This window comes from Scyliorhinus canicula, chromosome 8 (genome assembly GCF_902713615.1).
Source record: "Scyliorhinus canicula chromosome 8, sScyCan1.1, whole genome shotgun sequence".
Lineage (NCBI taxonomy): Eukaryota > Metazoa > Chordata > Chondrichthyes > Carcharhiniformes > Scyliorhinidae > Scyliorhinus > Scyliorhinus canicula.
In genome coordinates this window covers 1644709-1659335 of record NC_052153.1, presented here as the reverse complement: position 1 = coordinate 1659335, position 14627 = coordinate 1644709, and the positions used below count along the sequence as shown (strand labels likewise).

Here is a 14627-nt window from a genome sequence, read left to right as displayed (position 1 = left end):
ACCCCGTTTTTCTCTTTATTCCGATCACTGGAAGAAAATCTTTGTATCCTGTTCCTTTACTTTTACTGGGGTCACTCTCCTCACACCACGTCGGCCTTCGTATTTGTACCAAAGCAGAGGTACTTTGACCTAACAATTATCGGCATTTCAAGCAGCATTCTACATGGAGAATAGTTTCAGTTTGTTATGTGTGGGGAGATGACCTCTGTGCTCATTCAGGGGTAATTTCTTCCACTTTGTAAGGTCATTCTCATAGAAATCTTATAAATTTTATGTTCAATTGTTTCCTGGGCAGCATTCTCCCCTTAATTGCGTGATAATGCATATTCAATGCAGATATGCACATTCTAAACATTCCTTTATTTTTCTCTGGAAATCTGAGCTAACATTATCCACATTACAGTCTCTGTAATTTGGTAACTTTGTCCTTACGATCTCGATGCAGCAGCCAACTATTTTGGAAAAAAATAATATTGGAAAAAACTTTATTGCAAACTATCCACAGGATTAAAAAAAAAGACATTTCGTTTTCACTTGTGGTATAATATGTAGGGCATTATCCCTCTCGTCTATATTCCAATGATTTAGATGGAATTTATTAATGCCCTCCAAATGCATGTTTTCTTTCAAAAGGTAGTTTAAATTATTAGTTGCCATGAAGCAATGGTGCCATAAATATTCTTTTTGTAAAATAGAACATGTAAATCAACTTGACTGAATGCTGCTATCCCTTACTGTCATGGCTGAACTTCTGAATCAATTCGATTTCCCCATATACGACTTGATTCCGTTCGTACCCAAGAATTTGTCGACATTAATTTGAATATACTCAACATCCAGAGCCCTTTGCGTTAGGGGACTCCAAAGATTCAAAAGTCCTCCGAGTGATGAAATTTGTCTTCATCTCAGTCCCAAATGGCCACGCCTTTTATCCTAAGGTTGTGATCCCTAGTTCTGGACTTCAGGGCCAAGGGTAACAACCCCTCAGCATTTACTTTGTCAAGCCTTCAGTACCTTGTCTGTCACAGTACAATCAAACCGTCAAAGAATATTAGCTCATTCCACTCCATCTCTCCTCTTAGTACATCCCGCTCATCCCAGGAATCAATCTGATGAACCTTTATTACACTCCCCCCTAAGGCAAGCAAATGTCATTTTCTTCACAGATACTGACTACCTTGCTGTGTGTATCCAGCATATTCAGATTTTATAAAAGCAAAGTACTGCGAATGCTGCAATCTGAAACAAAAAGAGAAAATATTGGACAATCTCAGCAGGTCTGACAGCGTCTGTGGAGAGAGAAGGGAGCCAACGTTTCGAGTATGGATGTCTCTTTTTGTCAAAGCCCAAAGCCCTTAGTTTTTATATTTGATTTTAACTGGGATTGTGCTGCCAGATGGCTGAGGGTTGATTCCCTTTTACCAGGAGACAGGTTGCAGTATGGAATGCCACGCATAACATGGGGCCACCTCTCAACCTTTTCTATGAATGAGTGAACAGCTCAAATACAATGCTGCCCATGTGTTACCTCTTCAGCTATGCCAAGGTCAGATCGGTATTGAATTGTCCCTTCATTTTCACCCGTTCCTTATTCTTCGATTTTAATCTATGTCAGTCACTAGGCATTAAAATCAGGAACTCATCATACAGCTTAATTGCGTCACTGTTAGAACTGTGTTGCAATTTTTTAAAGAACAGTTTTGTAAATGCTTGTGACGGTACTAACTCCTACAATTTCTGTGCAGGCTGACAAAGAATTTGTGTGGTCCTTGTGGAAGCGTCTGCAGGTAGCAAACCCTGATCTAACACAGGCCATCAGTTTGGTTCTCGAGAGGTGAGTGAAGTTTAGTTTTGCCATTCAAATTTTAAAAGCACATGGTGTGAAGGATCAGAGGGACCTTGGTGTGCATGTACACAGGTCCTTTAAGGTAGCAGAGTAGGTGGATACAGTGGTTAAGAAGGCATATGGTATACTTACCTTCATTAGCCGAAGCAAGTGCAGAGAGAATATGCTGGAACTGTATAAAACGGCAAGAATATTGTGTGCAGCTCTGGTATCCACATTATAAGGAGGGATGCTGGTCAGCGTGAGCTGGCAGTTGGTTTTCTGAAAGATTAGCGTTTGTAGGATGGGGAGCCCTTTACCCAACATGCACAGCAGCCGAGAAATCGCCGGAGCGCCAAAGTTGAATTTTGGAGAACCGCCCACTCTGTCACTACGGGGCAATATGAATGAAAATGCAGATTCATTGAAGTTATGAGACAGTTCTGGGAAGGGATCTGGAGGGTAGCAGGAAGTCTGTTGATGCCATTGTAAGAAAAATGCATTAATGATAAATTTACAAAAATGATCATGGAAGATAAAGTCAGTTTGATGCTTCACACTGATTAAGGCAGCATTTTTACAGAGATGGAGAAAGATGAGCATGATTAGAGAAACATGGATCGGATAAAAGGGAATGGGGAAGTTATGAAATCTTCCATGTTGACCCAAACAACAAATTACTTCATTAACATGGAAAGAAGGGGGGGACTTCCGGTGACGGCGGGAGGGAGGCAGTCGCGCAATGGAGGGCTCCCGTTCGGGGACGGCATTTTCGGGGCTTTAAGCCCGGTCCCAGGGTCCACGGAGGCAGCAAAAGCAGGGAGAAGGCACAGAGGAGGCACAGTGAATGCACAGTAAAGGGAAATGTCGAGGGTGAGCAAAAAAACGGTTGTAAAAAAAAAACAGCTGAAGGTCCGTCGGGGAATGGAAAGGTCACCGCGGGGTCACCAAGGAAAATGGAGGCTGGAGCACCAGAGGAGGCCGCATTGCTTACGGCTGAAGAAATAACTAAGGTGATGGCTGCGGAATTCGAAAGGCAGTTGACAAAATACATGGAGACGATGAGGAAGGAGATGAGGGAGGTTTTGAGTCTGCTAGTGGAGGAGGTGATTTCCCCGGTGACGACGGCGGTGGCGAGCGCAGTGGCAGAGGGGCGGGAGCAAGGGGAGGCGCTGAAGGAAGTGGAGGAAACATTATTGCAGCACGGTGATCAACTTACCTCGATGGGGAAGGAGATGCGGAAGGTGATGGAGATTAACAAGGATATGTGAGGAAAAATGGAAGACCTGGAAAATAGATCCAGGCAACAGAATTTGAGGATTGTGGGGGCTGCCCGAAGGAGTTGAAGGGCCGAGGCTGACGGAGTATTTTGCCACGATGTTGGCGAAACTATTGGGGGAGGGGGAGGATCCCACCCGATATGAACTGGTTCGGGATCATCGGTCGTGGAGGCCTGTACCAAAGGCGAGTGAGCTGCCAAGGGTAGTGACTTTGTGCTTCCGTAGGTACAGCGTAAAGGAGAAGGTCCTGTGCTGGGCCAAGCAGAAGCGGGTGGTGCAGTGGGCTGGAGCTGGTATACGTGTATACCAGGACTTTACGGTGGAGCTGGCGAGGAGGCAGGCTACTTTCAACCGGGTGAAGAGGGCACTGTACATTAGCAAGGTGCAGTGCGGCATTGTATATCCAGCGAAGCTGAGGGTGAGTTATAAACTCAAGGACTTTTATTTTGGAACGGCGGAAGGAGCGGAGGAGTTTGTGAAGGCAGAAGGACTGTGGCAGAACTGAGAAATTGAGAAATGGCCATGTGCCGATGTAACCTCATGACTGTATTTCTTTTTTGTTTCATTGCGTGCGGGTGTATGGGCTAAAGGAGCCAATGTTGTATATATTTGGACAAGGGAAGTGATGGGACTTTCACTCAAAGTGAGGGCTCTTTGGGTTGTAGGTGGGTATGCGAGGTTTGTGTGCGAAAAGGGGATTACTGGGCTTTCCTAGGGTCGGGAAAGGGACCCGGGCGGGGGGCCTCCACGCTGTCCTGTTTAAGCCCGCCAGTGAACGGGAATGACTTTTGCGGAGGTGCTGCGGCCATCGGAGCCTGGCAGAACAGGGTCCGAGTGGTCGAGCCGGGGTGGAAAGTTGGGGGGAGGGAACCGAGGTTGGGAGGAGGAGTTTTACAAGAGGCAGTGGCGGGAGGAGTTGGAGGGGGGGGGGGTGGTGTTTACACCTCTTGGGATGTACAGCACTCTTTCAGAGGTTGGATGGTGTTGAGTGGGGGGGGGGGGGGGGGACTCTATGGTGACCATGGGCGGTCCTGGACTCCTTTTTCTTTTTCTCCTTTGTTTTTTGTTTCGACCATGGGAGGGTTTCTTTTATTGGATGCATATATTGACAGGTGGGTCGCTGTTTGGGGTGGTGGGAGGATGGGATCGTTGTTATTGTTAAGGGGATTGATTTTGTATTTGTTACCGTTTACTGTCTGTGGGTGGGGTGTAAACTTTGAAGGAAAATGTGAAAATGGAGAATAAAAACATTTATTAAAAAAAAATGGAAAGAAGGGTCAAAAAAATCAGGAAATGGTTGCTTAGCACTCTTGTAGATCATCTCTTGGGTGATTGACTGAGTACCAAAGAAAATACAGCTGGCCTGCAAAGTGGGATTTGTTTGATATCCTGTAAGGTTGTTGCTGAGCAGATATTTAATTTAAAAATGTGTTCAGTGCTAATGGGAAGTCTCCCTCCATATCTGCACATCGCACAAAAATATCACATCTTGAGGATTATGTGTATCTGCAAATCGTTGTGTAAAACAGACAGCTGTAATTATAATTAACATCTTTAATGTTTGGGAAGTCGTTCTGTGGAGTTTTCTTTCCCCCCTCCCTGTTCATAAGGGTGACACGGTAGCACAATGGTTAGCACTGTGGCCTCACAGCGCCAGGGACCTGGGGTTGATCCCAGCCTTGCGTGAGTGACTGTGAAGTCTGCATGTTCTCCCCGTGCCTGCGTGGGTTTCCTCCGGCTGCTCCGGTTTCCTCCCACAGTCCAAAGATGTGCAGTTAGGTGGTTTGACAGACATACAGCCTGAGAATCAGAGGCCATTTAGAAATATTGTTCGTTGTGAGAAGTCAGGAGAGAAGTTACGCAGTAGTTTAGTGGAAAAGGCATAAGTGTGCTGATGTAAATCTTATGCATGTGAAGTTCAGATGGGGTATGACAATAGATTGGTGAAGGAAGATGAGAAGTGGAGATTTTGGATGAAGGAGAGGAACTGAAGTTTGTTTTGATCAGCAAGGGGAAGTGGGGAGAATTACTGACCAGATCACTGGATCTTTGTGACAAGAAGTCCACATGTTAGTACTTATTAGAGGGAATGGTTGAAGAGGCAAAGCAAAGGTGCTTAACAAAGTTAACATTGCAAGCCTGTGACTCCCACAGTTACCTCGACTGCACCCTATCACACCCTGCATCCTGTAAGGACTCCATCCCATTCTCCCAGTTTCTCTGTCTCTGTCACATCTGTTCTGATGATGCTGCCTTCCACAACAGTGCTTCTGACATGTCTTCCTTCTCCTTCCGATGAGGATTCCAGCTCCTCAAACCCCACTGTGGTTGACGGGCCCCTCAACCGTGTCTGACCCATTTCCCATACTTCTGCCCTCGGCCCTTCCCCCTCCCTCCCAGAACATCATTAGGGTTCCCCTTATCCTCACCTTTTACCCCACCAGCCTCTAATTTAAGGATCATCTTTTCCCATTTCTGACAACTCCAGCATGATATCACCACCAAACACATCTTTCCCCTCACCTCCACAGTCAGCATTCCATGAGGACTGTTGCATCCATGAAACCCTGGTCCACTCCTCTCTCACCCCTAATACCCCATGCCCTTCCCACTGCACCTTCCCTTGCAATTGCAGGACGTGTAGCACCTTCCCCTTTAGCTCCTCGCTCCTCATCATCCAAGGCCCCAAACATTCTTTCTAAGTGAAGCAGCGATTTACTTGTGCTTGTTTCAATTTAGTCCATTGTATTCGCTGCTCACAATGTGCTCTCCTCTACATTGGGGAGACAAAGCGCAGACTGGGTGACTGCTTTGCGGATCACTTTCACTCAGACAGCAAGTATGACCCCGACCTTCCAGTCACTTGCCGTTTCAATTCACCATCTTGCTCTCATGCTTGCTTCTCTGTCCTCGGTCTACTACAATGCTCAGTGAAGCCCAAAGCAAGCTAGAGAAGCAACAGTTTATTGTCACATTTACAGTGTTCTGGACTCAACATTTGAGTTTAGCAACTTCAGACCATGGACTTTGTCCTTCATTTTGCAATTCCTCCTCCATAACTTCTTCTATGTTCTTGTTTTCGGACAATGCTGATCCTTTCTCTGCTATTAACATATAATGTCATTTTGCTTTCAGACAGTGCTATTAACATCTATTCTGGACTAAAGATGAAGATGTTAATACTATATCATTACCGGTCCCTTTGTCTCGTGTTCCATGACATCTTTGTCTTTCAATCTCTCCTTCCCTCTCCTCTATTGTTGACCATCTATTTTGCTAACACCTGCACACCCTGCCCCTCTTTTTCAGCAGCGTAAAATCATTTCTACCTCTTTTCAATTCAAAAGAAGTCATTTTGGGCTCAAAATGTTGACTCTTTCTCTCTCTGCCGATCCTGTCAGACCTGCTGAGTTTTCCCAGCAGTTTCTATTTTTATTTCATATTTCCAACTTCTGCAGTATTTTGCTATTATTGTTATGTTTAACGAGGTGATTGTTAGTGGAGTAAGAAGCCATCGGGTCCTGGGGAAGCTTTGGCAGAAAACACTAAAGGTCAATAGAACTTAACATGGGTCAGCCACACTTGGCAAGAGATGGTCAAGCCATTTGTGCCAACTTGCTTTGGCCATTGTCTGGAATAACACAAGGTGCTTGACGCTGGGAGAAGTATCAGAGGTGTGAAGGAATGAGCAAGGAGTGAGTTGGTAGCGAGGGCCACACTACCACTGCAACAGTTGGCTGTAAGTATTGATGAGGGGGACGGGGGGGGGGGGGGGGGGACCAACTCCCTTCAGCATTTTGCCCTGTTTTTATATATATATATATATATATATATATATTTGTAATGCATGTGATACATCTAAAGTATCATTGAAGTGACAGATGCCCTGGCAATGAGAAATCCTGCATTGCCTAATATTTTTCCATTGAAGTGACTAATGTGTTTGCAATTAAAATAGAAGTCATGTAAAGGACAATTGCAGTACAATGTTACTCAATTCCAGGGAAAATACGTCGCCAATGATCCTGCACTCTTGACTGTAGAGTAGTAATTTGATCACTTGGTAAAGACTGAATGTTATCTTGTAGTCTCCTTGTATTAATTTTGAGTTGTTTCATTTAAATATGTAGATAATATGATTTAAACTGATTAAATTATAATAATAGACCAGTATTCAGGGGTTGACGCTAATCAATGTACTTCAGATCCGGTCTTGTTCTTTGGATCTACATACCTATCTTTACTTTCCTGCTATAGTGCAGCCTGACATTCGTTATGAACTTGGTGTTGGAGAACCCAGTCGATTCTGGCTTGTGTTTTTGGCACCCCTGCCGGAAGCACAATTCTAGTCGGTGAGATGCCATGTTCTGTGTTGCAGCACAACGTAGGTCAAATATACAAGGCATTGGCCTGAAATTTTACGAGTGCATCTAGCAGCACTCCTCATAACTAAGGAGGAAATTGTACGGAAACCTCTGCTGTCACCACATTGCAGTTAAATGCAGTTATCAAGAGGTTGCTGCATTCAACAGAAAGTGAATTTTCAATGGTGCGCTAAGTTTTATTCATTGCCAAGTGACTTCTCTGGCCAGGACAATTTACTTTTACAAGTGTGAAGTTCAATTCTTAAGATTGTAATTATTAGAACATAGAACATAGAACATAGAACGATACAGCGCAGTACAGGCCCTTCGGCCCTCGATGTTGCACCGACATGGAAAAAAAAAACTAAAGGCCATCTAACCTACACTATGCCCTTATCATCCATATGCTTATCCAATAAATTTTTAAATGCCCTCAATGTTGGCGAGTTCACTACTGTTGCAGGTAGGGCATTCCACGGCCTCACCACTCTTTGCGTAAAAAACCCACCTCTGACCTCTGTCCTATATCTATTACCCCTCAATTTAAGGCTATGTCCCCTCGTGCTAGCCACCTCCATCCGCGGGAGAAGGCTCTCGCAGTCCACCCTATCTAACCCTCTGATCATTTTGTATGCCTCTATTAAGTCACCTCTTAACCTTCTTCTCTCTAACGAAAACAACCTCAAGTCCATCAGCCTTTCCTCATAAGATTTTCCCTCCATACCAGGCAACATCCTGGTAAATCTCCTCTGCACCCGTTCCAAAGCTTCCACGTCCTTCCTATAATGAGGCGACCAGAACTGTACGCAATACTCCAAATGCGGCCGTACCAGAGTTTGGTACAGCTGCATCATGACCTCATGGCTCCGGAACTCAATCCCTCTACCAATAAAGGCTAACACACCATAGGCCTTCTTCACAACCCTATCAACCTGGGTGGCAACTTTCAGGGATCTATGTACATGGACACCGAGATCCCTCTGCTCATCCACACTACCAAGAATTTTACCATTAGCCAAATATTCCGCATTCCTGTTATTCTTTCCAAAGTGAATCACCTCACACTTCTCCACATTAAACTCCATTTGCCACCTCTCAGCCCAGCTCTGCAGCTTATCTATGTCCCTCTGTAACCTGCAACATCCTTCCGCACTGTCTACAACTCCACCGACTTTAGTGTCGTCTGCAAATTTACTCACCCATCCTTCTGCGCCCTCCTCTAGGTCATTTATAAAAATGACAAACAGCAACGGCCCCAGAACAGATCCTTGTGGTACGCCACTCGTAACTGAACTCCATTCTGAACATTTCCCATCAACTACCACTCTCTGTCTTCTTTCAACTAGCCAATTTCTGATCCACATCTCTAAATCACCCTCAATCCCCAGCCTCCGTATTTTCTGCAATAGCCGACCGTGGGGAACCTTATCAAACGCTTTACTGAAGCGAGGAAATATTTAAATATTTAAAAATACAGATTTTACATTTCTGTTTCTTGTATTCCTATTTCTTATGATCTCATAATTTTGTTTTTATTTTCTTCTCCATTTTCCTTTCTGTAAATTATTTTACATTGAATCAAATATTCCAGTATTTCCTGTTTTAGACACTGTGGAAAATTTTACCGTGAGTGAGCATGTGACTCTGGATGCGGATGGGAGGTAAAATCTGTAGCCATCTGGGATGGCCACTTCCAACTAGGTACAGAGAAACTGGCAAAGCCTGGCGGGTAAAATGGACAAGCCAAGACTCAGGCAGGCTCAGAGCCGGAAATGCATATTTATCAGCAAAAATCCAGACGGTATCGAAACTCCGTCCCATTGGCATGTTAATCAGGCTGATTAGCATTTGATGGCCCATCTTCCCCAAAATAAAGGACTGGTACTCAAGCAACCGGGACAGTCCCAGACATTTTGGCGCCACTCCCTGTTCAAGGGAAACGCAAACAGGGTCAGTGACCGCTTAGGACACACCCAGCCATCCAGATCCCCGCCCACGTATTGGCTAAGGAATCGAACGGAGTGATCAGGGATCACCCAATTAGTAAGGCCCAAATCGAAGGACCGCCCAAAAGAGCGCAAAAACCCCCCGAATATAAGAAGAGTTCGCCATATGTTCGCTCTCTTTTGGCCCTGGTACCCCGGTCACGGTCATCGCCAATCGCAACAACACCAGAAGTGATTCCAAGTTCAACACCCGCTACCAGACGGATGAGCCCAGCTGAGCAGCAGTTACTCCTTCAAACCCGAGAGATCCAGAATTGAACAGCGGCCACTGTTTTCTGACCTAAGCCGGGTGCCCGAAGTTAAGTACAGGTTATCTTAGTTGATAGGTGTAGTTAACTAATAGTGTTTATGCTGCATGACTAATTGTGTGTAAATCATGTGCCCTTGACCTTGAACTAACTAACTGGTGTTTGGCTCTTTGATCGATAGCCGGTTGAAACTTGTGGTGGTATAATTCGATACTTGGTGACTCTAAGCATTCGGACATGGATAGCATAGAAAGAAGGGCAATTTCACTGATTGCCATAATTGGAACAGAGCCACCGAAAAGACCAAGTAGAAAGAAAGCACAATAGTTATTGGCGACATCGGACGGGACTCGTCCCAGAAGTGACCATGTCATTCCGAGAGAACCCACAAAAGCATTTGAATTAGAATCCAAATTGACAAAGTAAAAGAAACCACAAGTGAAACCAGTTTCGAGCAAACCTCCAGAATTCGGAAGTGTGTAATTTGCATGCGCACTAACAAAGGGATACAAGGGATACAATCATGTCCTGTCTGGCACAATTGCGAGGCACAGAGGAGGTCGTGAGGACGCTCCGCAAGCAGCTAGAGGAGAAGGAGAAAAGTAGAGAGGGAGATTTAAGTGAACAAAGAGAACAAAGAAAATTTCAGCACAGGAACAGGCCCTTTGGCCCTCCCAGCCTGCGCCGATCCAGATCCTTTATCTAAATCTGTCTCCTATTTTCCAAGGTCTACTTCCCTCTGTTCCCACCCGTTCATATACCCGTCTAGATGCCTCTTAAATGATGCTATCGTGCCCGCCCCTACCACCTCCGCTGGTAAAGCGTTCCAGGCACCCACCACCCTCTGTGTAAAAAACTTTCCACACACATCTCCCTTAAACTTTCCCCCTCTCACTTTGAAATCGTGACCCCTTGTAACTGACACCCCCACTCTTGGAAAAAGCTTGTTGCTATCCACCCTGTCCATACCTCTCATAATTTTGTAGACCTCAATCAGGTCCCCCCTCAACCTCCGTCTTTCCAATGAAAACAATCCTAATCTACTCAACCTTTCTTCATAGCTAGCCCCCTCCATACCAGGCAACATCCTGGTGAACCTCCTCTGCACCCTCTCCAAAGCATCCGCATCCTTCTGGTAATGTGGCGACCAGAACTGCACGCAGTATTTCAAATGTGGCCTAACCAAAGTCCTATACAACTGTAACATGACCTGCCGACTCTTATACTAAACACCCCGTCCGATGAAGGCAAGCATGCTATATGCCTTCTTGACCACTCTATCAACCTGCGTTGCCACCTTCAGGGTACAATGGACCTGAACTCCCAGATCTCTCTGTACATCAATTTTCCCCAGGACCCTTCCATTGACCATATAGTTCGCTCTTGAATTTGACCTTCCAAAATGCATCACCTCGCATTTGCCTGGATTGAACTCCATCTGCCATTTCTCTGCCCAACTCTCCAATCTATCTATATTTTGTTGTATTCTCTGACAGTCCTCCTCGCTATCTGCAACTCCACCAATCTTTGTATCATCTGCAAACTTGCTAATCAGACCACTTATACCTTCCTCCAGGTCATTTATGTAGATCGCAAACAACAGTGGTCTGAGCACGGATCCCTGTGGAACACCACTAGTCACCCTTCTCTAAGGGGAAGAGTAGACAGGGAAGAGATGATGAACGCAAAGGTGGTCTGAGGTGCATTTGTTTTAATGCGAGAAGTGTAGCAGTACCTGGGAATATGATGTTATTGGTATTACTGAGACTTGGTTAAGGGAAGGGCAGGACTGGCAACTGAATATCCCAGAGTATAGATGCTTCAGGAGGAATAGAGGGGGAGGTAGAAGGGGTGGAGGAGTTGCATTACTCATCAGAGATGATATCACAGCTGTGATTAAGGAGGGCACGATGGAGGATTCGAGCACTGAGGCAATATGGGTGGAGCTGAGAAATAGGAAGGGTGCGGTAACATTGTTGGGACTTTACTACAGGCCTCCCAAAAGCAAGCATGAAGTAGAGGTACAAATATGCAGACAGATTATAGAAAAATGTAGGAGCAATAGGGTGGTTGTGATGGGAGATTTTCACTTCCCCAACATTGAATGGGAATGTTGATTCGTGTAGTGTTGGAGGCGTAGATGGAGCAGAGTTTGTAAGGAGCATCCAGGAGAGTTTTTTAGAGCAGTATGTAAATAGTACAACTCGGGAAGGGGCCATACTGGACCTGGTATTGGGGAATGATCCCGGCCAGGTGGTTGATGTTTCAGTCGGTGATTACTTTGGGAATAGCGATCACAATTCCGTAAGTTTTAGAATACTCATGGACAAGGACAGGAGGGGTCCGAAAGGAAGAGTGCTAAATTGGGGAAAGGCAGAGTATAACAAAATTCGGCAGGAGCTAGGGAATGTGGATTGGGAGCAGCTGTTTAAGGGTAAACCCACATTTGAAATGTGGGAGTCTTTTAAGGAAAGGTTGATTAGAGTGCAGGACAGACATGTTCCTGTGAAAATTAAAGATAGAAATGGCAAGATTAGGGAACCATGGATGACGGGTGAAATTGTGAGACTAGCTAAGATGAAAAAGGAAGCATACATAGGATCGAGGCAACTCAAAACTGATGAAGCTTTGGAGGAATATCGGGAAAGTAGGACGAATCTCAAACGCGCAATAAAGAGGGCTAAAAGGGGTCATGAAATATCTTTGGCTAACAGGATTAAGGAAAATCCCAAAGCATTTTATTCGTATGTAAGGAGCAAGAGGGTAACTAGAGAAAGGATTGGCCCACTCAAAGACAAAAGAGGAAATTTATGTGTGGACTCAGGAAATGGGTGAGATTCTTAATGAGTACTTTGCATCGGTATTCACAAAGGAGAGGGACAAGTCGGATGTTGAGGCTAGGGATGGATGTTTAAATACTCTCGGTCAAGTTGTCATACGGAAGGGGGAAGTTTTGGGTATTCTAATAGAATTCTTTGAGGAAGTGACAAAGTTAATTGATGAGGGAAGGGCTGTAGATGTCGTATACATGGACTTTAGTAAGGCGTTTGATAAGGTTTCCCATGGCAGGTTGATGGAAAAAGTGAAGTCGTATGGGGTTCATGGTGTACTAGCTAGATGGATAAAGAACTGGCTGGGCAACAGGAGACAGAGAGTAGTGGTGGAAGGGAGTGTCTCAAAATGGAGAAGGGTGACTAGTGATGTTCCACAGGGATCCGTGCTCGGACCACTGTTGTTTGTGATCTACATAAATGACCTGGAGGAAGGTATAGGTGGTCTGATTAGCAAGTTTGCAGATGATACAAAGATTGGTGGAGTTGCAGATAGCGAGGAGGACTGTTAGAGAATACAACAAAATATAGATAGATTGGAGAGTTGGACAGTGAAATGGCAGATGGAGTTCAATCCAGGCAAATGCGAGGTGATGCATTTTGGAAGATCAAATTCAAGAGCGGACTATATGGTCAATGAAAGGGTCTTGGGGAAAATTGATGTGCAGAGAGATCTGGGAGTTTAGGTCCATTGTACCCTGAAGGTGGCAACGCAGGTTGATAGTGGTCAAGAAGGCATACAGCATGCTTGTCTTCATCGGACGGGGTATTGAGTACAAGAGTTGGCAGGTCATGTTACAGTTGTATAGGACTTTGGTCCGGTCACATTTGGAATACTGCGTGCAGTTCTGGTCGCCACATTACCAGAAGGAAGTGGATGCCTTGGAGAAGGTGCAGAGGAGGTTCACCAGGATGTTGCCTGATATGGAGGGTGCTAGCTATGAAGAAAGGTTGAGTATATTCGGATTGTTTTCGTTGGAAAGACAGAGGTTGAGGGGGGGACCTGATTGAGGTCTACAAAATTATGAGAGGTATGGACAGGATGGATAGCAACAAACTTTTCCCAAGAGTGGGGGTGTCAGTTACAAGGGGTCACGATTTCAAAGTGAGAAGGGGAAAGTTTAAGGGAGATGTGCGTGGAAAGTTTTTTACGCAGAGGGTGGTGGGTGCCTGGAACGCTTTACCAGCGGAGGTGGTAGAGGCGGGCACGATAGCATCATTTAAGAAGCATCTAGACAGGTATATGAATGGGCGGGAACAGAGGGAAGTAGACCTTGGAAAATCGGAGACAGGCTTAGATAAAGGATCTGGATCGGCGCAGGCTGGGATGGCCGAAGGGCCTGTTCCTGTACTGTAATTTTCTTTGTTCTTTGTTCTCCTCCATTTTGAGACACTCCCTTCCGCCACTACTCTCTGTCTCCTGTTACCCAGCCAGTTTTTTATCCATCTAGCTAGTACACCCTGAACCCCATACAACTTCACTTTTTCCATCATCCTGCCATGGGAAACCTTATCAAACGCCTTACTAAAGTGCATGTATATGACATCTGCAGCCCTTCCCTCATCAATTAACTTCCTCAAAGAATTCTATTAGGCTTGTAAGGCATGACCTTCCCTGCACAAAACTATGCTGCCTATCACTGATAAGTCTATTTTCTTCCATATGTGAATAGATCCTATCCCTCAGTATCTTCTCCAACAGTTTGCCTACCACTGACGTCAAGCTCACAGGTCTATAATTCCCTGGATTTTCCCTGCTACCTTTCTTAAACAAAGGGACAACATTAGCAATTCTCCAGTCCTCCGGGACCTCACCCATGCTCAAGGATGCTGTAAAGTTATCTGTTAAGGCCCCAGCTATTTCGACCCTCGCTTCCCTCAGTAACCTGGGATAGATCCCATCCGGTCCTGGGGACTTGTCCACCTTAATGTCTTTTGGAATATCCAAAATTTCCCCCTTCCATATGACAACTTGACCTAGAGTATTTAAACATCCATCCCTAGCCTCAACATCCGTCTTGTCCCTCTCCTTTGTGAATACCGATGCAAAGTACTCATTAAGAATCTCACCCA

At 45.2% G+C, this 14627-nt stretch overlaps 1 protein-coding gene across 1 annotated transcript in view; it reads left to right on the top strand.

Annotated features, from left to right (window-relative positions):
- cntln (centlein, centrosomal protein) overlaps positions 1-14627 on the top strand; it is a 578849-nt gene that overhangs the window by 13585 nt on the left and 550637 nt on the right. Inside the window, 1 exon segment of the mRNA XM_038803995.1 lies at positions 1746-1834. Coding sequence (XP_038659923.1) covers positions 1746-1834 — 89 coding nt within the window.